Source organism: Sorex fumeus, unplaced genomic scaffold, assembly GCF_029834395.1.
Source record: "Sorex fumeus unplaced genomic scaffold, SorFum_2.1 ptg000039l, whole genome shotgun sequence".
In the NCBI taxonomy this organism is placed as follows: domain Eukaryota; kingdom Metazoa; phylum Chordata; class Mammalia; order Eulipotyphla; family Soricidae; genus Sorex; species Sorex fumeus.
The window spans coordinates 19217917-19244679 of NW_026606096.1; the positions used below are offsets into that span (position 1 = coordinate 19217917).

General features: G+C 37.5%; 1 protein-coding gene across 4 annotated transcripts in view; it reads left to right on the forward strand.

Annotated features, from left to right (window-relative positions):
• Positions 1-26763, forward strand: part of FSTL5 (follistatin like 5) — a 755502-nt gene that overhangs the window by 624136 nt on the left and 104603 nt on the right. For 2 of the 4 annotated variants that reach the window (XM_056119058.1, XM_056119059.1), the window contains exon 11: positions 13416-13442. The exons of the other annotated variants lie outside the window; for them this stretch is intronic. In XM_056119058.1, coding sequence (XP_055975033.1) covers positions 13416-13442 — 27 coding nt within the window. The remainder of the gene's footprint in view (positions 1-13415; positions 13443-26763) is intronic. 4 annotated transcript variants of the gene reach the window in all.

The window sequence follows — 26763 nt, forward strand, 5'->3', positions numbered from 1 at the left end:
ACCTTGCATTCAGACAGGTAGCGAGTGAAGAGCCGAGTCAGTGTATTGATGAGTACTGACTGCAGGTTCTTCAGGTGTTCAGGTCTGACCTTGTCTGGGCCGGGTGCTGTTTGCTTCTTTACTGACGAAATGGCGTGTCGGATTTCGGAAGGGAGAACGTTGGGAACGACATACCCATCCTGTGGAATTTGGTATGTCGGCAAGTGGACATGGCTATCGAAGAGATTTGAGTAGAAGTCATGGATAATCTTCTCCATTGCCGTTCTGGAGGATGTGGTGGATCCATCAGGACGTCGGAGGGCAGTCATCTTGGTCTTATAGTTGGCGAAGGACAGGTGGGCATTACGAATACTTTTCCCGGCTTCTGCCGCATCTACCAGTACTTCTGCTCTTCTCTCTTTGAGGTCTTCCTTGATCGCATCTCTGCACTGCTTTGCGAGCTCGGATGTTAGCTTGCGGTTGCCTGAGGCATGCGCCAAACCACGCTGGCGAATTAGCTCAAGAGTTTTCGAAGATATGCGACTTTTTGTGGCTATCTCTCTCTTGGCGTTCCTCGCACATTCATGGAGGTGCTGAACCAGTCGATCGTATTCCTCATCAATGTTGTCAACAATGGCATCTTCCCATGTTGCCGCAATAGTACCAAAGAGTTCCCAGTTGGTGGTCGTTCTGGGAGTTCTCTTTTTGAACTTTGCAGCCCTTTCTCCCCGCTCTGTGAAGTAGAATTTTGCACGAAGGAGACGGTGGTCCGATCCCGTTCGAAATTTTGGGACAACAGCGACATCAGTCAGGCAAAACCGTCGATTGAATATGATGTGGTCTATTTCGTTGTGGAATCGTCCACCGGGAGACTCCCATGTCCATCGTTTAGATTCTGCCTTCTGGAACTGTGAGTTACCATGGATGGTCTTGGTCGACATGATGAAGTCAGACAGTCTCTCACCCTGTTCGTTCCATTCTAGGCCATGGGTTCCGATGTGAAGTTCTTCAGCTGATCTTCTCGGTCCTATCTTGGCATTAAAATCACCCACAATGATCTTGTAGAAGGTGTGGTCTTCTTTATAGAACTTCTCTAGCTCCATGTAGAACTTCTCAATTTCTCTTTCATCATAATGTGATGTTGGTGCATAGACAACGAAGATAGAAACTGCAGGCAGTGAGCCACATCTATTCAAATGTAAACGTCCGATTCTGGTTGTTAGGCATTCGAATGAATCAATGCTCTTGGCCAAGTTTGTGTTGACAAGGACACCGACGCCTCCAACACCTCTTTTATCGCATGTTCCGAGGAACAATTCTTCTCCAGTGTCGAAAACGGCATGGTGAGATTCGTGTCTTCTTGTCTCGGTCAGACCAATGATGTCATACTTGATCATTCGCGCTTGTACCATCAGGTCCTCGATGGATGCATCTGATGCTAGCGTACGTGCATTGAAAGTACAGACGATCATTTTTGTCTTCCTTTGTTGTGGCAGCCTAGGTCGGCCTTGAGATTTTGTCGGCCTCTCCTTTCTCATCCTTCTCAGTGCTGCCATGTCGGTGAAGCCTTCAGGGTCAGGTGAATGAGACCAGTTGTAGTTACTGGTTTTGGCATATCGAATACACAGCGGATAGCTTGCCAGGCTCTTCCGTGCGGGCGGAATACTCTCGGTAGCTTGCCAGTCTTTCCGAGAGGTATAGAGGCTTTTGGGGTGACCTCTAATCACCCTTGTAGGTGTTACCATATTTGAACCCTATCAAATATGGTACGACAATTCCAGAAGATGGGTATTTAGTGTCTTATGATGTGTCGCGCGGCCGCTAGTACCTGATGGAATTTCTTAATTCAATCAGGCTTTTTTGACTGTTTTTTACAAATAGAAGTGTTCTTGAACATGAATATGAATAAGAATTAGCCCATATTTAAAGTATTTAGACTACACTTAATCACTTAATCAGTTATTCAATTAACTTCCCGTTAGTCGTAGATTTGCTTGAGTGCGCGCCAGTAACGTCTCCATTTGTCCCTGTCGCATGCTAGTGTAGCCCAATGGCATCTGTTCGCTCTGGGAACATGAAGAGCCTCAAACCGATCGTTCATGATCTTGATGAAGAAGTCTGACCATCTGATAGGTGGGCGGCCACGCGGTCTTTTGAAATCATGTGGAATCCAGTCTGTAACAGCTCTGGTCCAGTGGTCGTCTAAATCTCATTACGTGACCAGCCATTTGATTTTTGACACCTTGGCAAACGAGACAGCGTCCCTGATTCTTGATCGTGCACAGATGTAGGAACTCCGGATTCTTTCTCTCATTTGAGTGAAACATGATATTCCAAGCATAGCTCTTTCAATTCCTCTTTGGGAGACCTGAATAGCGTTCTCATCCTGTTTACGTAGGGCCCAGGTCTCTGAGGTATATGTTAATGCAGGAAAGACAGTGGAATCAAAGAGATGTGCCCGGAGCCGGAGGTTCTTCATCCTCTTAACTATTTCTTTGACTTTCTTGAAGGTGTTCCAAGCCGCTCTCTTCCTCCTGTGCAGCTCGGGTGCCAGGTCATTTTTCATGTTGACTTCTCGACCTAGGTACACATAGCTGTTGCATTTGGAGATGGTCGTTCCGTTGAGAGCGAATGGGGCATCAGGAACGAGGCTGTTTCTCATAAACATTGTCTTCGTAAGATTCAGCTGTAGTCCTACCTTTCCACACTCACGGTCAAAGTCAGCCAGCATTTGTACCACTTGGCTGATGTTTGGTGTTATTAAAACAATGTCATCAGCAAAGCGGAGGTGGTGTAGTTGCCGACCATCTATCTTCACTCCCATTCCTTCCCATTCCAGTCGTCGCATGATGTTCTCGAGGGTGGCACTGAAGAGTTTCAGTGAAATGGTATCACCCTGCCGCACCCCTCTCTTGACATCAATGATCATTTCTTTGTAGAATGGTGAGATCCTGGTAGTGAATCCGCAATACAACTCACGGAGGATCTTGATGTATTGGGCTTGAATGCCCTGATTGGCTAGGGCTTCAATGACCGCTTCCGTCTCAACAGAATCAGAGGCCTTCTTTAAATCAATGAACATTAAACAGAGCGGCATCTTGAACTCCCGAGAAACCTCAATGAAATTGGTTATCGTGTGGATATGGTCAATGGTGCTGAATCCTTTGCGTAACCCAGCTTGCTCGCATGGTTGTCCTTCATCTAGTGTTCTGCCAATCCTATTTAGGATGACTAGAGTGAACAACTGGTAGATGACAGACAGTAGGAAGATCGGGCGATAGTTGCCAATGTCATGGATGTCTCCCTTCTTGAACAGTAGTACGGTCCTGCTGGTTTTCCATTGGGACAGAACCTTGCATTCAGACAGGTAGCGTGTGAAGAGCCGAGCCAGTGTATTGATGAGTACTGACTGCAGGTTCTTCAGGTGTTCAGGTCTGACCTTGTCTGTGCTGGGTGCTGTTCGTTTCTTTACCGAGGAAAAGCTACAAAATTAGACTACAAAATTTCAATTCTAGTCTTATTCCTTAAATTGATCTGTAGGTGACATTGTTTTCATAAAAATGTGACTTTATACAAATAGTCGGGTTCTTGAACATGAATTTGCATAAGAATGAACCTGTATTTAAAGTATTTAGATTACAAAATTTCAATTCTAGTCTTATCCCTTAAATTGATCTATAGGTAAAATTGTTTTATAACAATGTGATTTAAGATGCTGAGAATGTACTATTATATGGTTTGTAAAGTATAAGTTCCATATCATGAATATAGCTCTTTTGTCAGAAATTAGTTGTCAGTACACCTAAGGACTTATCTCTACTGTCCGTTCCCCCCCCCCCCCCCCCCGCATTGGTCTGAGTGTTTGCCTTTATCCCAATACAATACACTTTTGATTATTATAAATTAATAGTATAATTTAAAGTCAGGGAATGCAATTCTCCCCATCTACTTTCCCCTTCGGAATTGCTTTGACTTTCCAGGAGAGTTTTACAGCTCCATAAAAATGTTAACGGTATTGGTTCCTCGCCCTTGAAGAATGCCTTTGGACAGATTTTGAAGGCGATGCTTTGTGCTCTGGATAAGGTGATCATTGGGGTGGGAGTGGGGGGTGAGTGTCAGGTCACACCTGGCAGTGAACAGGACTTTACCCTGACTCAGCATTCAGAGATCACTCCTAGAGGGGCTCAAGGGACCAGAAAAGGAGCAAGAAATTGAACCAGGGTCAACCATATTCCAGGCAACTACATTCTCCGATGTGCTCCCCTTCTGTCCAACAGACCATGTTAGCTTTGTTATTTCCTCCAAATCATGACCATGCTTCCCTTTACTTTTGTCTTCATTTCTTTTTGATATTAATAGTTTGTATTAAATAAGTCTTTTATTTCCTTTGTTAGGTTTGATCTCTAGGTACTTGATTTTTATTTATTTATTTATTTTTGCCTAAAATTACAAATGGGCTTTAATCTCATTAAGGATAATCTCTTTGATCTCATTAAGGATAAAAATGTAATGGCTTCTGTGGATTAATTTTGAAATCTGCCCCTTTTCTGTGCTACTTTATTGGTTTAAGAACATTTGTTATTAAATATTTAGGGTTTTCTGTGTATATTATTGATACTTACTTTTTGCAAGTAGTAGACTAACATTCCCTATTGAGTTGATTATCTGGCTAAGAAGATACTATCTTTTTTTGTTGTTGTTGTTTTGTTTTTTGACATATGCTTGCTTAGTATAATTCTTTAACCCGGACAAAATATGGTATTATAGATTGTATGTTTGCCTCTTCTCTCCTTTATGCACACTCTTGCACAGTATTCCCATCCTGAAGCATGCCTAGCCTCTATCACACCTAAATATAAGTAAATCAGTGTGGGTAAAATAGCTTGAATTCTGAAGTAGTGTACAATTGACCTTGCAGCTTCTATCCGATTCTCCTGAATCACTTTTTTGGGGATGCTAACAACTATCATTGAGCAAATGTCCTATGAAGAGTGATCTTTAGAATTCAAGGGCAGGAAGGGGAAGAAACAATTTAAAAACTTAACATAAAGATGATCAGAGCTTGTATGAAATTACCAGTTTGTGAGTCACTTTGAGATGAAACTTTTCAGGTCCTGAATGATTTACATCAGCACAGGCCAAGCATGCTCCCAACTATGGTTTAATTCCCGGTCCCACCTTGCCTCCTCTGGCCCTTGTAAACCACCAGGGGAGGGGGGCCTCTGAACCTCCTTAGAACCAATAGGAAGAATCAACCCCACCCCTGAAAAAAAAATGATCTGGTAAATCATTCAGCTTTCATTAAGAATAGACGGATTAAGACTAGACTATCCAAGACAGAACTCTCTCCGCTATCTCATTCCTCCAAATACCACCAATATTTTTCTGTATTTTAAATCTCTTTCATATTTTTTGCTTTTTAACGTATTGTACACTGCCATATAAGTACTGTGTGCTAACCAATTGCGCCACTGAGTTAGAGCGATAGCACAGTGGGTAGGGCATTTGTTTTGCACCCGACTGACCCGGGTTCAATTCCTCTGCCCCTCTCAAAGATCCTGGCAAGCTACTGAGTATATCCTGCACACCCAGCAGAGCCTTGCAAGCTCCTCGTTACGTATTCGTAGACCAAAAACAGTAATAAGTCTAACAATGGAGATGTTACTGGTGCCTGCTTGAGCAAATCGATGAACAATGGGAGGACAGTGATACAGTACAACATGTTGTGCAACAACCATTGGAGATGGCATAATTACTTGGTTTGATATGACAAGAAACATAGATTTATTTTTCATATATTTTTCAACACAAGAACTGTGTTGATGTTACACTGGTTGGGCTTCCGGGAATGCATTTTATTTGGTTGAGAGTAGGGTATTTCAAAATATCTGCACAGTTAACAGGCAATGTGAAGCAGTCAGGTATATATCATGCTACAAACCCAGGCATACCATTGGTATTTAAGGTAACCAGTCAACAGCTCCCTTGCCTCTCTGCTGTATTGCATCATCTCCTCTTTCCTTCCACGTACCTCAGTGATGAATTATCACAAGTAATCATATTCATGGTGCCTTTTGCTGTGTAGTGCCACAGTTTTGATACTCTGCATTATCCATTTTTTCATAAATATTCTATTCTGTTACCCACATGATAAGACTATGCGATCTCACCCTTTTATAAAATTAACACTATGGATTCCTGACCAGTTTCTGAGTGATGCTCTCTAAGGAATGTTGGGTGCTCTAGATTCACCAGCAAATGCTGAGAACAGGCCCGCAATCTGTGCCATCACAGGGGTGAATTGTCTTCAATCAGAGCTGAAATAATAGGTTTCACCTTAACATATCTTTTAGGCTGGCTAATGTCAAACATTGTGTGTGACATATATAGCTTTTTGTCTAAAATGTAGCATGTTTTAAATGTCTCCTTTCATTCTTCTTTGAAGGAATTTCAACTAAAAGAATACTAACCATACAATTTTAGCAGACACATTAAAATTGTATCTACATTTTCTTTTAACATTGCCCTTTTCATTTGCCTGGTTAAATTAAGTCAATATTTTAAATCCAAAAGGAAAGCCCGTCAATAATGCATAAAGTTAAAATGTTATCTTTTCATTATAGGCAGTTTATCAAAAAACATTTTACACTATTGAAATCTAATCTTATAAAAGCAAGGACAGCAAAAAACAATCTATTTAGTTCAAAATTCAATGTGTTTATACACATGTATAAGAGAAGAGCTATTGAATAACATAGTATACTGCCTTATAGTTATGGACATATTGCTGCTACTTTTATAATACTTAAAATCTATTTCACATATGCATTTCCAAGTAGAAATAATACTTTTTAATGTATAGTTACACAAGTATTTACACTTGTATTTCTACATGAAGACAGCTTATTTGATAATGCATCCATAATTTTGAATAGAATTTCAAGTCTCTTAAACAAATCCAGGAAATTGGTAAAAATTATGTGAATAAACTTCTATTCAGCATCTGGTCACTAAATGGACATTTTCTTTTCTTTTTTTTTCCTTTTTGAGTCTCACTTGCAATGTTCAGGGGTTATTCCTGGCTCTGCACTCAGGAATTACTCCTGGTAGTACTCGGGAGACCATATAGGATGCTGGGGATCAAACCCAGGTCAGCCACGTGCAAGACAAATGCCCTACCTGCTGTGCTATCGCTCCAGCTCCTTACCTTTTTTTTTTTTTAATTTAAGTCACTGTGAGATACACAGTTATAAAGTTGTTCATGATTGGGTTTTGTTCATACAATTTCCAACACCCTTCCCTTCACCAGTGTATGTTTCCCAAAACCTGTTTCTCCCCTTCCACTCTGCCCACACCCAGTGTGGCACCAAAGAGTTAAATAGTGAAAGTAGGTAAAGAGTTTTACGTGGTAATGTTTCAGTACCTGAAATGCAAACCGTAAAAACTGAAAAGGAAAGAGAGAGGACATTTTCATTATAGGACATGGATCAGCTTCAGAAAGAATGCTACATTTGGTTAAATCATGAATAAGTATTGAATTACTAGATGGTTTTATTGAATTGTTTATTATTCAATTATAAATTTAAAATTTCAGAAGAGAAACTTTATTGTATATTAAGGAATGCAGTAAATTTTCCCATAGTATTCATACAAAGCATAAAAAAGTGGTTTAGTCCAAACTTGTGGTAAAGACAAATTAGATCAAATGTTTACAAGTTCACTGTCACTGTCACAGTACCCCCGTTGTTCATTGATTTGCTCGAGTGGGCCCAGTAATGTCTCCATCGTGAGACTTGTTGTTACTGTGTTTGGCATATGGAATACCTCACGGGTGGCTTGCCAGGCTTTGCTGTGCAAGCAAGATACTCTCGGTAGCTTGCCGGGCTTTCTGAGAGGGGCAGAGGAACCCGGCTCAGCAGACCGGCTGTGCGCAAGGCAAACGCCCTAATGCTGTGCTTCATTTGGCCTATTATACACTTTTTTTTTCTTTTTGGGTCACACCCAGCGATGCTCAGGGGTTACTCCTGGCTTATACACTCAGGATTTACTCCCAGCCATGCTCGGGGGACCATATGGGATGCTGGGAATCTAACCCAGGTAGGGCCTCGTGCAAGGCAAACACCCTACCTGATGTGCTGTCACTCCAGCCCTCTTATACACTTTTCAAAAAATTTCCATTGTCCTCTGAAAATCTGCCTTACTTAAAGTTAGAAACAGTCCCACAACATACTTGTAACTCTTCCTCTCTCAGTTGTCCTAGACCTCCTTAGGGTAGAGTTGATTTTCCCGCCTCGGGAAGCACTAACATGGAAAACTAAGCTGAGGGGGAGCCAGAGAGATAGTACAATAGGTAGGCATTTGCTTTGCAAGCAGCAGACTTTTTGTCACCCTATATGGTTTTCCTATCCCTACCAAAAGTGGTTCCCGAGCACAGAGCCAGGGTTGGCCCAAAATAGACAGAAAACTTAACTGAATCTCAAAAGACAATCAAGGGAAACTAGATTGAATTTTAGTAAGGGTTCCTGTGAGATTCAATATCTGAACAAATATTATCATTTTGTTCTGTCTCTAGCTACAGAGTGCATTTTGATTTTTATTTCATTGCCTTTAACACATGGCTGCTGTTATCTATAGCGTGGTGTGACAATTTCTTAGTCTGTGTCCTGCCCTGAGGAATAAGATCAGTCCCTTTTATATTCTTTCCAAGAGCAACACGAGCTATATTATGGATTGTGCTGTAAGGAAGCATGTGCACATACCACAAACTTTATTATCATTGATTTGGGAGTGCACTGGTGATAATTTGGGTCTTTTTCACAAAATGTAAATAGAGGTTGTGCTAGCAGTACTTGGGGGTCCATGTGGTAACAGGGGTTAAAGATTGAGCTCCCACATGTGTACTCTGGCATTTTGATCTCTCTCAGTACTTCATAAGAAATATTCTGTTTTATAAACTCATATAATTTGATATTAATACACCATGATTTGCATTGTTGTTCTTAGTTCAGTTTCATTTGTACAAAGTTCCAACACCAACACATCACTAGTGTTATCTTCCCTTCACTGGTGGCCCCAAGTTGCCCTTCATTCCCAACTTTGCCTCTTTAACAGGCACATTTTAAAATTTGGTTGTTTTAGATGGATTTCCTACTTATAGTATCATTGCTACTATAGTTTAGACATATACATGTACCACATGTCCACAGCACTTTTGTTCTGTCACTAGCTACAGAGTGCATTTTGATTTTTATTTCAGGTCTCAAGGCCCCTGAATCTTTGCCTTATTATCTCCTGACCCTTTCTTTATATTCCTTGGCCCCCAGAGTTTCAGTTCTTCCATGTCCTCATTTCTATGATCTGAGGTCAATGATAATCTGGGCATCTCTTTGTTGCCTTGCATTTCCTCCTTCTATTATATATATGCAATATATATACATATATATAATATCACTGCATCACTGTCATCCCATTATTAATCGATTTACTAGAGTGTGTGCCAGTACTGTCTCTATTCATCCCAGCCCTGAGATTTTAACAGCCTCTCCTTACTCGTCTTTTCCAACACTGCCGTATTGGAGGCTCTGTCAGGGTCAGGGGAATGAGATCTGTTATTGTTACTGTTTTTGTCATATCAGATATGCCACAGATAGCATGCCAGGCTTTGCCATGAGGGATATATAATATAATAAAATTAATATATAAAGCACATAGCGAAGTGCCCCAATGTTTATCTTTCATCTAAATCCACTTGATAGCCTTGAGTGATATCCAGGTTACAGCAAATTGTATAATTTCAACATTCTTTGTAGCTGCATAGTTTTCCATTGTGTATATGTTCCATACTTTTATTATCCACTCATCCATTATTGAGCATCTAGGTCAATATCACACCCTAGCTATTGTGCTGAGTGCTGCAATAAATGGTATTATGCATATATCTTTGAATGAATATTATTGTATTGGGGATATATACCAAAAAGTGGCATTGCTGGGTTTAGTTTTATAAAGCAGCTCTATTTGTACTTCAAGAAACCTCCACACTGTTTTCTATAGATGTCAGGCCAGACAACATTTCCACCAGCAATACATTAGAGTTCCTTTTTCATCATATCCTCCCCAATGTAGATTGCTCCGAGTTTGTTTTATTTTTAATGTGTGCCAATATTTTTGGTGTAAGATGAATTCTAATGTAGTCTTGATTTGAGTTTCCCTGAAAATAAATGATGATAGATACTTTGACTAGGCATCTGTCAGTGCTCAGAGATTATTCCTGGCTCTCTGCTCAGAGCTCACTCCTAGAAGGATGGGGATATCAAGGGACCACATGGGAAACTGGGACTGAACCTGGTCTGCTGAGTGCAAGGCAAGCATGCCACCACTACATTATCCTTCCGACCTCAGTGATGTGCATTTTTCCATGGGGATAAATGTCTATTTACTGTATGTCTTCAGAGAGTGTCCCTTTATTTCCTCTCCTCACTTTTTCAGAGTTTCTGGATTTGTTTTACTTTTTTTTTTAATTTTTGTAAATGCTTTATATATCTTGGCTATTTGTCCTTTATCTGATTTGTTGAATGCAAATATTTTATTTTCCCATTGAGTTGGTAGTCTGGTAAAGTTAGTCCATGTTTCTTTAGCTGTGCAGAAACTTTTTAGATTAATGAAGTCCCATTGCTTTATTTTTCTTTCTGTTGCCTTTCTCATTGAAGCTATATCATTGAAAAACACCTTTGAAGTCCAAACCTTGGAGAGTTCTGCTCAGATTTCCCCAATGTATTAAATGTATTCTGGCCTAATCTCAAGATCTTTGATCCACTTTGAATTGGTCTTGGTCTTTGTGTATAGTGAAACATAAGGACAAAGCTTTAGTATATTACATGTGACTAACCAGTTTTCCAACACCATTTGTTGAAGAAGCTATCATTATTCCCTTCATATACCCAGCTTCTTTGTCAAAAAATAGTTGAACATACGTATGGAGATTTTTGTTGAGGTACTTGATTCCGACTCATTGGTCAGAGATTAGATGAGTATTGCGCTGTTTTGTGAATATAGCTTTATAGTGTAGTTTCAAGTTAGGTAATAAGATTGTTTTCAAAGATATATAGATACACACAACACACACACATATACACACGTGTGTATGTAAAGTAATGTTGGGGTGTCACACCATACAGATATTAAGGTTCAATCTTGGCTCTATGCTCAGGACATCATATACATTGCAGCAAACCATGTTTAACTGTGTACAAGACAAGTGCCTTGACTCCTGGAACTCTCCAGTTTGAGAAGTAATACCCAAGGTCCAGGAATTTGGTTCATTAGTAGAGTTCTTGCCTTGAATATGTGAGTCCCAGTGGTGTTTTTGTTTCACCCCCTAAAATAGGTATGAAATTATGAAAGCAACACTGTCAAAACGTTGTCCTCCCGTCATTCACCGATTTGCTCAAGCGGGCCCAGTAACGTCTCCTTTTTGAGACTTGTTGTTACTGTGTTTAGCATATTGAATACTCACAGGCTGCTTCCCAGGCTTTGCCCCATGGGCAAGATTCTCTCAGTACCATGCCAGGCTATCCGAGAGGGGCAGAGGAATCAAACCCAGCTCGGCCAGGTTGGCTGCGCCCAAGGCAAACGCTCTACCGCTGTGCTATTGCTCCAGCCCTGCTATTGCTCCAGCCCATGACACCAACATTCACATAAAATTTACAATCTATACCATACAAATAATAAAATTCATATATTTTATTTATATAGAAAAAACATTGAAAACTGCATGACTTAGAAGTAAACCTTCAGTTAGAAATGACAGAGTTTTCTCTTGGCACTGATATTAAAACACTGGAGGGTTAGCTTTAGAAGACAACTATGTATTTCTATGTTTAAAATAGATCACAGAAGATCACGGTCCTCCCATTGTTCATCGATTTGCTCGAGCGGGCCCAGTAACGTCTCCATCATGAGACTTGTTGTTCCTGTGTTTGGCTTATCGAATACGTCACGGGTAGCTTGCCAGGCTCTGCCGTGCGGGCGAGATACTCTCGGTAGCTTGCCAGGCTCTCTGAGAGGGGCAGAGGAATCGAACTCCAGTTGGACATGTTGGCCGCTTGTTAGGCAAACACCTTACCACTGTGCTATCGCTCCAGCACATGTTTAAAATAATAAGGAAGTAATTATATATGATGGTATTTCCTGTCTACTCACACTTCTTTTTTCAATATTGTATTATTTTGTTTCCGCATCAGAATTTGGAAAACTCTCAATCTGTAGGGACATGTCCTCAAGAGTATTTCTGATTGGCTTTGTAAATATATCTTTTATAATAATTTAGACTGCATGATTACAATATGGTTAATGCTTCTGGTATTTATTTACAAACTTATTCACCAAAGTACCAAAATACCACCCACCAAGTCATTATGCTGTTTCTGTAAAGAGGCTCTGAAGTTTTTCTGTTCTTTCCCCTTCTTCCTGCCCAAATTTCTTGTTAATGTAAGTTTTTTAATCCAAGGTCAAGAATTTGTCATTGTTTGATACTACCTTCTCATTTTCCCCCTATATACCATAAATGAGTGATACAATTCTGTATCTTTATTCCCTCTGACTTATTTTCCTTACCATGACACCCTAAGTTTTCACCTATGTTTTAGAAAACTGCATAATATAATCTTAATGTATAACTGCATAGTATTCCCTTATTCACATTTATCACTACCTTTATCCATCCATTTTTGTGTAATGTGTGTTCTTTCATTGTGGTGATCACTAAATCTTCAAATTTTCTCATTATTTTAATGTTTATTGATTTGATCCTTAAGTAATTTTAATGAACATGTCTATGACTAGAAAAATAAAGTTTAAACTAGTATTGTACACTGAAATTAGCAAGATTTATTTACATGTGTTTTCATTCTTTCTGGTTTTAAAATAAAAATATTTAGTACTTAAAAACAGAATATTTTTCAGTAGAATTTTATTTTTCTAAAACCATTTCTTGCTTAGGAATATTGCATAATATGTAGCAACATTATGTATTATGGTTATTCAGGATTTAAAAGCATAGCTTTTCTAGAACTACTTTTAACTATATTGCCAAATAAATTGTTTTGACTGCTGATGCTTGTTCTAAATGTGTATTCCAAGAAAATTAACCTAAATTTACTGTCCTTTTCAGTGATGCATAAAATGCTTTTTGTTTAATAACATAATATTATTCCAAAGAATTGGTTGCAAAAAGGAATATGCAGAATGGTATTAACTAGTCCCAGAATTATATTGAATTGCTAATTCAGAGTCATTTGTCAAATTACTTTCCTTATGTTTTACAAATGCTCTATCCTAGAGATTGTGACCTCTGTAATAGTTATTTATATTATTATGTAATTAAATTTCTCTTTACTCATTTTTTTCCTCTTCTTTTTCTTCTTAACATGCTGCAGTAGCTAACATATTATGGAGAGAAGAAGGTATAAATTTCATTACTTTTCCTGTGCTCATTTTCCTTAAATATTAGTAGATTTATCAATTGTTTTAATACTTTTCATATATATTTCCTTTGATTCTTTTTAAACTGTCTGTTTTACATCTTTTTACATCTTTTTTACATTTTAAACATCTATGATTTAAAATATGTATCACTTTTTTATTTATCATTTTTTCACCATCTTATTATAAAATATAAGTAGGAAATTAAAGTATATTGAAAATTCAATATGGTGAATGTTTCAATATGGAACTTAGGATATGTTTTAATTAAAATATTTCAAAAATCCCTAAGCACTTCAGGCTGTGTTCTAAACTCCCAAATAGTCAATTGATTAGACATAATAGTCAATCAAATAGATATAATAGTTAATATCTGTTAGATATAATAGTAAATTGATTATATATAATAATAATGTATAATAATGTCTGAAAATGTCTTATAGACATAAAGATCCTGATTAAAATCTAGTCTCTATCACTTACATGATGAGATCATCTGCCTCACAATTTTCTTTCCTCAAAAGGAAGCTATTAATAGTTATTGGAACTATCAACTCCTTAAATATAGTTCATAACGAGAAAATGATGGCACTGTCATTTTATTGTTGCTGTTATTGTTTTTATTAGCATTCCATCAGTTCCTCAAATAGCTCACTGTGTCTTACTTAAATTTTTAAGAGAAAAATGGGTACAGTTCAGCATTGTAATTTTCTTAGTAAGATATGACCAGATGTGTTGCCTTTGCAATTCACTGTAGACAAAACCCTTTTCCCTCACTTACATTTTCTTATATTGCATGGAGTCACTGATAGCTCAAAGGGCTATTGTCAGAAGCTGCAAATAATATTAATAATTTAGCAGTCTTAATCACTTAATCTTAATTTAGCATGATTAATCAATGTTTAATCATGCTCTATGTTGTACTTTTGGAAAAATTTTCTCTTTAAATTTTTGTTTAAATTTATTTAAAATATTTTATTAACAGGGTTCTGGTGTAACTATACTCTCCTATTCAACCTAAAGAGTTCACATTTTAATGTACAAATTTAATTACTATTGAAACTAGCATTGACATATCTGTTAGGCATTTCTTTATGTTATTTCCCTCTTGAGATCAAATAAATATTTCTGTGGGCATTTAAGAAATTGATTTCCTTTTATCAATGTAATGAATGGATAAATACTGAAAGTCAGAAGTCAACCACCAGAAATCTGTCTTTGTTGATTAATTTCTAGAAAACATTGGATGGGTTATTTTACCTCAGTGAGTCAGTTTATTTTAATACAGTGCTCAATAACAGTTGGGGTCTACTGGCTAATCTGTGATATAAAAACCTCTTTTAACTTTGTGAAGCAAATATCGTCTAGAATTTGGTACAGTCTGGTAACCACTATGAACATTATTTTTATAATATCATTTACATGTAATAATAGCAGAATATTAAAATCTCCAATATCTCACTTTGGTGAATTATAGAAAAAAATTGTGCATTTAAAAGTTTGTTCAATTATATGATCTCAATAATATTTCTTCATTGATCAATGATCTTTTTACTTTTCCTAATTTTTTCATCTAATCTGTGACTGAGAAATAATAGTCATTTGTTAAAATTTGCAGACCACCCAAAGTATGTTTATGAACATACTCGAAGAATGTCTTTTGGCATTTTTTTAATGCTTGACTTAAAGTATTATCACCACTAGAACCTTTCGTTATTTATAAAATACTTAAAATAGCACAGTTGAGGGATTGAAGTGATCGTAAAGTGTGTAGGGTGTTTACCTTGCTCACAGCTAACCAGGATCTTCTATACAGAACTATATATATTATCCCTCAGGCTCTTCCAGGAATGATCCTTAAGTGGAGAGCCATGAATAAGCCTTGAGAACTGTCAGATTTGACCCCAAATTATATCTACATATATAGATACAGCTTTTTCTTAGAAAACCGCTATATTGATTTATAAAACAATAATATTGATTTAGATTTATAAAAAATAGACATTTGAACATTTCTTTTTATGATTCGATAGTTATGGGGAAAGCATTGTAATTATAAATGATTGCATATAACAGTTTGGTGTCAAGAGATATAAAACACCTTGAGAAGCCACCGAACCTCAACAGTATGGAACAATTATATCATTAACATAGTTAAAAAGGTTAACTAACTCAAGCTTCCAAAACAAATTTCTCTCTGTTTTTTTTTTTTTGGGGGGGGGGGGTGTCATACCTGGTGATGCACAGGAATTACTCCTGGTTCATGCACTAAGGAATTACTCTCGGCGATGCTCAGGGGACCAAATGGGATGTTGGCAATCAAACCCAGGTTGGCAGCATGCAAGGCAAATGCCCTATCTGCTGTGCTATCACTTAGCCCCTCTCACTGTTTTTGAAGCAAGAATAAAATAAATATAGTTCTGAGATGTATTTTTTGTCCACTATGTTGGTGTTTTCTGTTTGTATGAATGACTATAATGACCAATAGAATGTTACCTCTGAAAAATAAATGGTGGGGGCTTTAGCAATATTACAGTGAGTAGGGTGCTTGCCTTCCACTCAGATGTTCTGGGTTTGATGCTTGGCACCACATGTAGTCCTTGGACCACACAAGGAGTGGTATCTGAGCACAGAGCCCAGCAATAAGACTTATTTCCTGCCAGAAGTGCACCCCCCCCGCCCGATATACATATTAGTATACATGTTAGTATACAGCAAAAAAAAAAAAATGAAATGGAGTTAAAATAAAAAAATAACTCTTAATACATTTCCCACAGTGGTAGGGCGTTTGCCTTTCGCACAGCCAGCCTGGCCAAGCTGGGTTCAATTCCTCTGCCCCTCTCAGAGATCCCAGCAAGCTACTGAGAGTATCTAACCCGCACTGCAAAGCCTGGCAAGCTACCCGTGATGTATTCAATATGCCAAACACAGTAGCAACAAGTCTCATAATGGACACATTACTGGGCCCGCTCAAGCAAATTGATAAGAAAAACTATTTAAAAAATGAATGAGAGTCCAATTTAGCCAGAAATCAATTATCCTATAACTACTTATGTAAAATTAAATATGATATAGATTTATTCTTACTAACATGTGTTGTATTTTTAATTATTTCTAGTCATGATTGAGTTTTATATGAGTGTCAGAGACAATGTTAAAAAGAGAAAATATCTCAGTAATTTTAAAGAGCCGTAATGTAATATCTATTCTTAAGAAGCTTCTAATCTTGCATCTTAAAGCATACATCAGACATACTAATTTTACTACTGGTTTTAAAGTGAACATAGAGCATTTAACATAGTTTTTTATATATATTATTTTATATAATCTTGTAATCACATGCAATCAAACATAGTATTCCTTAGTGTTCATTTGATGGACGAAAGGTTGAGTGTATATAGATCAACCAGACTCAATCGTAGCAAGGACATACTTCATCTGAGGGAAATGATGGAAGAAAGGGACTTAGTAGATATATACAGGACACTTCATCCACAAAAAGCTGAAGACACATTCTTCTCAAGTGTACATGGAACATTCTCCAAGATAGACCACATGCTGAGCCACAAAACATGCCTCCATAAAATTAAGAAGATAGAGATTATATCAACAATCTTCTCAGACCATAATGCACTAAATTAGAAGTAAATCACACACAAAAACAGAAAACAAAATCAAACACCTGGAAATTAAACAGTGCGCTACTGAACAACAAGTGGCTTAGACAGGAAATTAAAGAGGAAATCAAAAGATTCCTAGAAACGAATGAAAATGAGGACACAAGTTACCAAAACTTATGGGACACAGCAAAAGCTGTCTTAAGAAGAAAGTTTATAGCTCTACAAGCATTTCTCAGAAAGGAGGAGTGAGCCCACATAAATAATCTAACCTCACAGCTTAAGAACTTGGAGAAGGACCAACAAAAGGAGCACAACCCTAACAGGAGGAAGGAAATAATAAAACTCAGAGCAGAGATCAATGAGATGGAAACCCAAAAAACAATCCGAAAGATCAATGAAACCAAGAGCTGGTTCTTCGAGAAAATTTACAAGAATGATAAGCCCCTAGCAAAACTCAAAAAGAAAGGGAGAGAGAAAACCCTAATAAACCGAATCAGAAATGAAAAGGGGGTCATTACAACAGAAACCACAGAAATTCAAAGGATCCTCAGGGAATACTTTGAGAAGCTTTATGCCATGAAACATCAAAACCTTGAGGAAATGGATAAATTCCTAGACTCCTACAGACTCCCAAGGCTGAACCAAGAAGACCTGGAATACCTGAACAGAACTATCACCATCAAGGAAATTGAAATGGTAATAAAAAGTCTCCCCAAGCACAAAAGACCTGTCCCGGATGGATTCACTAGTGAATTCTTCCAAATCTTTAAAGAAGACTTACTCTCAATCCTCTTTAAGCTTTTCCACAAAATTGAAATATCAAATACACTTCCGAACAGTTTCTACGAAGCAAATATCACACTGATACCAAAAGCAGACAGAGATAACACAAAGAAAGAGAACTACAGGCCGATATCCCTGATGAACACAGATGCAAAGATCCTCAACAAACTACTAGCAAATAGAATCCAACTACTCATCAAAAAGATCATACACCATGACCAAGTAGGATTCATCCCAGGGATGCAAGGATGGATTAACATTCGGAAATCAATCAACATAATCCATCATATCAACAAAAGAAAAGATAAAAAGCATATGATCATATCAATAGATGCAGAGAAAGCATTTGACAAGATCCAGTATGCCTTTATGATGAAAACCCTAGCCAAAATGGGTATAGAGGGGACTTTCCTCAACATAGTTAAAGCCATCTACCACAAGCCTACAGCAAGCATCATCCTCAATGGGGAAAAACTGAGAGCCTTCCCTCTAAGATCAGGGACGAGACAAGGATGCCCACTCTCTCCACTGCTGTTCAATATAGTACTGGAAATACTTGCAATAGCAATTAGGCAAGAAAAAGATATTAAGGGCATTCAGATAGGAAAGGAAGAAATCAAGCTCTCACTATTCGCAGATGATATGATACTATACTTAGAGAACCCAATAACTTCCACCAAAAAACTCCTAGAAACTATAGACTTGTATAGAAAAGTTGCAGGCTATAAAATCAATACCCAAAAGTCCATGGCTTTCCTATACGCAAACAGTGAGAGAGAGGAAAGCTACATGAAAAAATCAATCCCGTTCACAATTGTGTCCCAGAAAATCAAGTACCTAGGAATCAGCTTAACTAAGGAAGTAAAGGACCTGTACAAAGAAAAATACAAAATGCTACTTCAGGAAATAAAAGAGGACATGAGGAAATGGAAAGATATCCCCTGCTCATGGGTCGGGAGACTTAACATTGTCAAAATGGCAATACTACCAAAAGCATTGTATAAATTCAATGCAATCCCTATAAGGATACCCATGATATTCTTCAAAGAAATGGAGCAAACACTCCTGAAATTTATATGAAACAATAAGCCCCCACGAATTGCTAAAGCAATTCTTGGGAAAAAGAAAATGGGAGGAATCAACCTCCCTAACTTCAAACTTTACTACAAAGCGGTAATAATCAAAACAGCATGGTACTGGAACAAAGGCAGAACTGCAGACCAATGGAACAGAGTTGAATACACTGACATCTCCCCTCAATCATATGGTCATCTTATCTTGGATAAAGGTGCAAGTAATGTGAAGTGGAGTAAGGAAAGTCTCTTTAACAAATTGTGCTGACATCACTGGATGGCTACATGCAAAAAAGTGGGCTCATAACTCTGTCTAACACCATGTACAAAAGTAAGATCAAAATGGATTAAAGACCTCAACATCAGACCAGAAACCATAAGGTACATTGAAGACAAAGTTGGCAAAACCCTCCATGACATTGAAGCTAATGGAATTTTCCATGATGCCACCCCACTAGCCGAGCAAGTGAAAACAGAGATAGATAAATGGGATTATCTTAAACTAAGAAGCTTCTGCACCTCCAAAGAAACAGTGACCAAAATACAAAGACAGTCTACAGAATGGGAAAGGATATTCACCGAATACACATCTGACAAGGGGTTGATATCAAGGATATACAAAATACTGGTTGAACTCCACAAGAAGAAAACATCCAACCCCATCAAACAATGGGGCAATGAAATGAACAGAAACTTTCTCAAAGAAGAAATCCGAATGGCAAAAAAGCACATGAGAAAATGCTCTATATCATTAATCATCAGGGAGATACAGATCAAAACCACAATGAGATACCATCTCAGACCACAGAGACTGGCCCACATTCAAAAGAACAAAAGCAACCATTCCTGGCACGGATGTGGGGAGAAAGGGACACTCCTTCACTGTTGGTGGGAATGCCGACTGGTTCAGTTCTTTTGGAAAACAGTATGGACGATTCTCAAAAAATTAGAAATTGAGCTCCCATTTGACCCAGCAATACCACTCCTGGGAATATATCCCAGAGAGGCAAAAATGTGTAGTTGAAGTGACATCTGCACTTGTTTGTTCATTGCAGCACTCTTTACAGTAGCCAGAAACTGGAAGAAACCTGAGTGCCCAAGAACAGATGACTGGTTAAAGAAACTTTGGTACATCTACACAATGGAGTACTATGTAGCTCTTAGAAAAGATGAAGTCATGAAATTTACATACAAGTGGTACAATATGGAAAGTATCATGCTAAGCGAAATGAGTCAGAAAGAGAGGGATAGACATAGAAAGATTGCATTCATCTGGGGAATATAAGGAAACAAAATATGAGATTAATACCCAAGGATAGCTGAGATCAACACCAGGAGGATTACTCCATAGCTTAGAGGCCAGCCAGGTATTCTAGGGGAAAGGACAGTTCAGATATAGAAGGGAGCACCAAATGGAGGGTGTTTGCAGGATCCTCCCAGGAGCAGAGACGCTGGTTGAAAGTAGACTAGACTGAACATGTTTGCCACTCAATGCCTCTTTTGCTGATCACAACACCCAAAAGGAGAGAGGTAACAAAAGTGAATGCCCTGCCACAGTGGCAGGGGGGAATGGGGAGAATGGGGGCGAGGGATATTATCCATGGTGGTGGAAAATGGGCACCGGTGGAGGGATGGGTATTTGATCATGGTGTGACCGAAATCCAAGCACAAAAATTTGTATATCTACAACTGTACCTCATGGTGTTTCACTAATAAAAAATAAATTAAAAAAAATGTCATGGAGGTATTCTAGAGGAAAGGGCAGCTCAGATAGAGAAGGGAACACCAAATAAAGGGTGTTTGGAGGACCCTCCCAGGAGGGGAGATGCATGTCGAAAGTGGACTATGGACTGAACATGTTTGCCACTCAATGCCTCTTTTGCAGACCACAACACCCAAAAGGAGAGAGAGAACACAGGGGATTGCCCTGCCACAGAGGCTGGGGGGATGGGGGGATCGGGGTGGGGGGATATTATCCATGGTGGTGGAAAATGGGCACTGGTGGAGGGATGGGTATCTGATCATTGTATAATCAAACCCAAGCACAAAAAATTGTAAATCTACAACTGTACCTCATGGTGTTTCACTAATAAAAAAAAATTTAAAAAAATAATTAATAAAAAAAATAAAAATAAACAGGTTGGGTGTATATAATTTGGTTTAACTTAATAACATGTTTTGCCTTCTATAATATTGAATTAAAAAACATAATCATCTTATTCTCTCAAAGATTAATCTGAACTGCAAGTGCACCAATTTTAAACTCCAGAACAGAGAAATGGTAGTTCACTATGTCGCATGCAATTTTCTAAATGTATTAGAGGGTAAAATTAATTTCATGAAAATTTCTAGAATAAGAAACTAATAGAACAAATTTGGGGAAATGGTGGCTTAATGTGACATTTATTTTAAAGTGATAGCACAGCAGGTAGGGCGTTCGCCTTATAAGCAGCCAACATGGCCGACCCGAGTTCGATTCCTCCGCCCCTCTCGGAGAGCCCGGCAAGCTACCGAGAGTATTCGATATGCCAGACACAGTAACAACAAAGTCTCCAATGGAGACGTTACTGGGCCCGCTCGAGCAAATCGATGATCAATGGGAGGGTCTTTACCTTTACCTTATATTGTCCATATTTATGAAAAATATTTCTATTTCAGATTATTTTAAATATATTTACATATAAAATAGAAGCATTGAAAGGAAACACACTGAATTACTTAGAATAATTGATACTACTATCCAAATATATATATTAAATTGCAGTTAACATTTACAATTAGCTCATCATGCTTCCACATGATCTGATTAACCTTGTCATCTGTTATATGCAGCCTTCAATGTTTTCAAATTTGGTGGAAGATTATAAGAAAACTTGTCAGTTCTTATTTTTTTTATCCTGAAATTAGTTGTATATGACACACTGAAAAAGAAGTTGGAAGTGTATAATATACGACTACATTCTGAGTTCGATAAAGCTGTTAAAAATTATTTTTAGAGGAAAATATACTGGATTTCTGACCATATTATTGCCTCACAAAAGTATTAAAGGAATATTTTTCCAAAAAAATAAGAATTTTCATAGTACAGGTCAATTAGCATATAAGATTCGGAAAGACATAGCACTGACATGAGCAATTGAAACATACCAGGGACCATAACCTGCATGTCTTTGGAATATGGAAGGAAACCTATAATGACATCAGAAAAATGTATAAATGTTATGAAGAGGGCAGTTCTAGGAACAAAGTTTTTCTCACCAGTGTCATAATGAAATAATCTTGAAGAAAATGATGTTGTTTTGAAGATCAGCTATAAAATCGGGCAATAAGGAAATTTCTTTAGCATCAAAAAGTATTGAGTCATTTTGGACTAACAAGTCACAGTGCTGTTTTGCTGCTAATCACAGTTTGATTAATTTAAGGCAGAAGAAGACATCACCAGGAACTCTCTTACAGGAAATCATTTTTTATTGATTTTATAAACTTTATATATATGTATATATATATATATACACATATATATTATAAACACGCACTGTAGCACTGTACTTCATTGTTCCATTGTTCATAGGTTTGCTCGAGTGGGCACCAGTAACATCTCACAACAAATTGTGAAACTTGTTACTGTTTTTGCATATCGAATGTGTCACAGGGAGCTTGCCAGGCACTGCTGTGGAGGCGAGATACTCTCAGTAGCTTGCCAGGCTCTTCAAGAGGGTGGAGGAATAAAAACCCGGACGGCCACATGCAAGACAAATGGCTTACCCGCTGTGCTATCACTCTAGCCCACTCATCTTAAGTAATGAAAATAATTTACAGGACGGTTAAAAACAAAGATTTAGGGCCAAAGTGATAATACAGTGGGCAGAGTGCTTGCCTTGCATGAGACTGGTCTAGGTTCAATCCCTGACATCCCATATGGTCCCTTGAGCCTGCCAGGAGTGATCCCTGAGCAAGAACCCAGAGTAAGCCCTAAAAAGAGTGGGGGTGGCCCCAAAACAGCAACAACAAAAAGGGTGTTTATTAAACAGATTCTCACAAATATAAGATTCACCTAATAAGATATTCCTGGCATTGATAGTAATTAATTCTTCAGTCATTTGTTCCATGTTCTTTTTTATTCCTGAACCTAAGACTCATAGAGGAATAGGCAAATACAACACAATATGGAAAATGGTATTTCACAAGTAAATCCAAGTTAGAACTCTGATTTTGTTTGGGATTTTGGGGGCTTTGTTTAATTTTGGTGGGAGATAACCAACAGTGCTTAGGGCTAACTCCTGGCTCTGCACTAAGGTCTTCATACTCTAAATTAGAACTCTGTATGCAACTTCATTATAATTCTCACTATAAGCAAGAAATGATTATATTCTCATATTGCGCCAATATTTTAGCAGTTTCCTATACTCTACAGAATGGAAAAGAGATATGCATTATATCTAATTTTTATTTCCCTTTGATATATTTAAAAATTTAATACTGATGGGTATCAGTACAATAGTATAGCTGATAAGGCATCTGATTGCTTATAGCAGATACCAGTTTGATCTCCAGCATCCCATATGGTACCCTGAGCACTGAGAGCAGAATCAGGAGTAACCACTGAGCATCGCCAGAGGTGATTTCGACCCCAGAAAGCAACCAAAAACAAACAGAAAAGTTCAATATGAATCAGAAAATCTTTTAGAAAAAACTTGGCTTTAATTATGCTTCAGGTATATCTTACTCATGTCTTTTGTACATTAAAAAAAACTTAAAATAAAATTACAAAGCTTCATAGGAAACAAATAAACTATGGGTGACTTTAGGTTATATATAAACTATATATAAGGTTATATATTAAACTATACTCCTTTAGATTAGCAATCAGTCTTGGAAGGAAAAGCTCTATTTGCCTGTCTTTGCCAGGGAAAGCAAAACATAAAACAAAAGAAAATGTCCTGCATATATTCGCATTGTTTCTTGTGATAGTGAAAAGCCCATAGAAGTCAAGAACTTAGATAATATACTACACTGCAGAGTTTTAATGGAGAGAATTGTGAATAAAATGTACATCGGTAGCAAACTTTTATGAACTTGGAAGCTCTTTTACACTCTACAATATTTTATAGAATTCAAAGATGCGACTAGTGTGAAGAATCCTCTCCAACTATGCTTGGAGCCCAGGGTCAGTCCTAGCTGAACTTGGCTCAGATCACATAGTTAAATTTTCTGCTGGAAATGCAGTAATTCGTAGGCCCAGAGGTGCTACAACTAAACCCAGTAATGTTTGAGAGGTCCATACAATGCCAGGAATTAAACTTCAGGCCTTGGCCTTAACAGCATGTGCTCTAGCCCTTTGAGCAATCTCTCTGGATTCTCAAAGACTTGCTTATGTATTGCTTCTACCCAGTTATATCTATCATATTAGAAATTAAAAGTAAGAACAATTTAAAATATGAATTATTTAAAAACATGATGAATACATTATAGGTAACCCCAAATAGCACATGGTTTTAAAATCTATATTTTCCTTACCAGTACTGAAACTTAATAGTATAGCAAATCTGCACACAATGATAATAGCTATCACTGCTTCCTTCACAAATAAAACTGAATTACTTGAATGAAATTATTCCTATATAACTTTACTTTTCCAACATCTCAGCATCAGATAATTTATATTTTATGCCCCATATGTTTATGACAAGTGAGTACATGAATAAAATTTAAAAGATCCAAATCTACATTATTTATTACTTATAAATTTCAAATCTACATTACACACTCATATAATAAAGCTTGCTGCTAATATTAAGTAAATTTATTTTTGTTTTGGTAAACAATATGGCACTAGACAAAACATATCAAAATACATCCCCAATAGGTGCAAAAGGAGAAACTCATAGATGGTTTTAAAGTTAAAAGTTTAATTTCACAGCAGAGACAATGATATGTGGGTTTACATTTCATAATTATAGCTTTAAGCAATATAAAAATTATATTTTCTGGACATTAAAAGGTAAAAGGTAAAGGCCCTCCCGTTGATCATCAATTTGCTCGAGCGGGCCCAGTAACGTCTCCATTGGAGACTTTGTTGTTACTGTGTTTGGCATATCGAATACGTCACGGGGAGCTTGCCAGGCTCTGCCGTGCGGGCGAGATACTCTCGGTAGCTTGCCGGGCTTTCCGAGAGGGGCGGAGGAATCGAACTCGGGTCGGCCATGTTGGCTGCGTGCAAGGCAAACGCCCTACCGCTGTGCTATACTGAAGCCAATTAAATGCAAAGCTTAACCAAATATTGATAAATGTTGACCACATTTTTTCAAGATCTTGCAGTTTGGAAACTATTTAATGACTTATAAAATATTTGATGTGTAATTTGTAGTTTAATAAGCCAGGAAAACAACGTGTCGTAACTCAAATTTTCATCAATGCAAAAATCAAATGAAATTTGATTTACTGTTTGATGATTAGAGTTTGGTAAATAATTTAAGAGAATAATGGTTCAGATCAGTTCAAAAGAGTTTGCAAATATTCTGAAATTAGTGTAGGTGTCACAGTGAAACACAATCAAATTACTGGTGGTTGTATGCAAAAACATAAGCAAAATTTTGCATATGCTTTGCATATATTTGTACTAAACCACGAGTATTTTATATAAGTGACAACACCAAAAGCCAGACACCTCATTATAACTTATGCTCATAAGTTTCAGCAACCAATAATGAAAAATTAAGTCATTAATTTAATGTACATACTAGCCTTATTTTAATAGCTACTAAACATTGATACCTACTAAACTGTTTAATAAAAATTTAACATAAATTGACTTCTTACTATTCTGCTATTTGATGACATTGTAATGTAGTGCTCCCTAGAATTACATTGAATAATTAAATATTAAAATTATATGTTAATACAAAAAACTGTAAATTATTTTTAAATAGAATAAGCTATTTGCTGAAGAGATGGTATAAGGGTTACAGCACATGCCTTACATTTTGCTAACCCAGTTTTATCCCCAGCATCACTTAGGGTTCACAGGAGTGAACTGACAGGAGTAAGTCTTGAGGTCTTGCAGGTATGGTCTGATAATAATAATAATAACAATAATAATAATAACAATGTAGCTCAGAATAAACTAGAATCATTGAAATATTTGTACATATATCTATCTACATATAAAAAGATCTGTGTCAAAAATACACAATATATACACGATGTATAAGTATCAAATAAGTATCAAATGAATTTGTATTTTTAAAAAATAATATAAAATATAAAGAAGGTAAAAATTTTAAGAATAGACGGATTAATATCTATGAAAAATACAAGTGCTTTTTTTTGACCATAATAATTTTATTTTATTTTTTTATTTATTTTTTTTTTATTAGTGAAACCCCATGAGGTACAGTTATAGACTTATAAACTTTTGTACTTGGGTTTCAGTTATACAATGATCAAGTACCCATCCCTCCACCAGTGCCCATCCTCCACCACCATGGGTCTCAGCATCCCTCCCACCTCCCATCCCCCCCCCGTCCCACCCTGCCTCTTGGGCAGGGCATTCCCCCTTGTTTTCTCTCTCTTCTTTTGGGTACTGTGTTTTGCAACAGAGGCCTTGAGTGGCAATAATGGTTGGTCTATAGACTACTTTTAGCATGCTTCTCCCACCCTGGGAGGGTCTCACAACACCCTTTATTTGGTGCTCTCTTCTCTATCTGAGCTTCCTTTTCACCTAGCACATGTGGCTGGCCTTTAAGTCATGGAGCAAAATTCCTGGTACTAATCTCAGCCATTCCTGGGTGTTAGTCTCCCGTTTTGCTGCTTTATGTTCCCCAGAT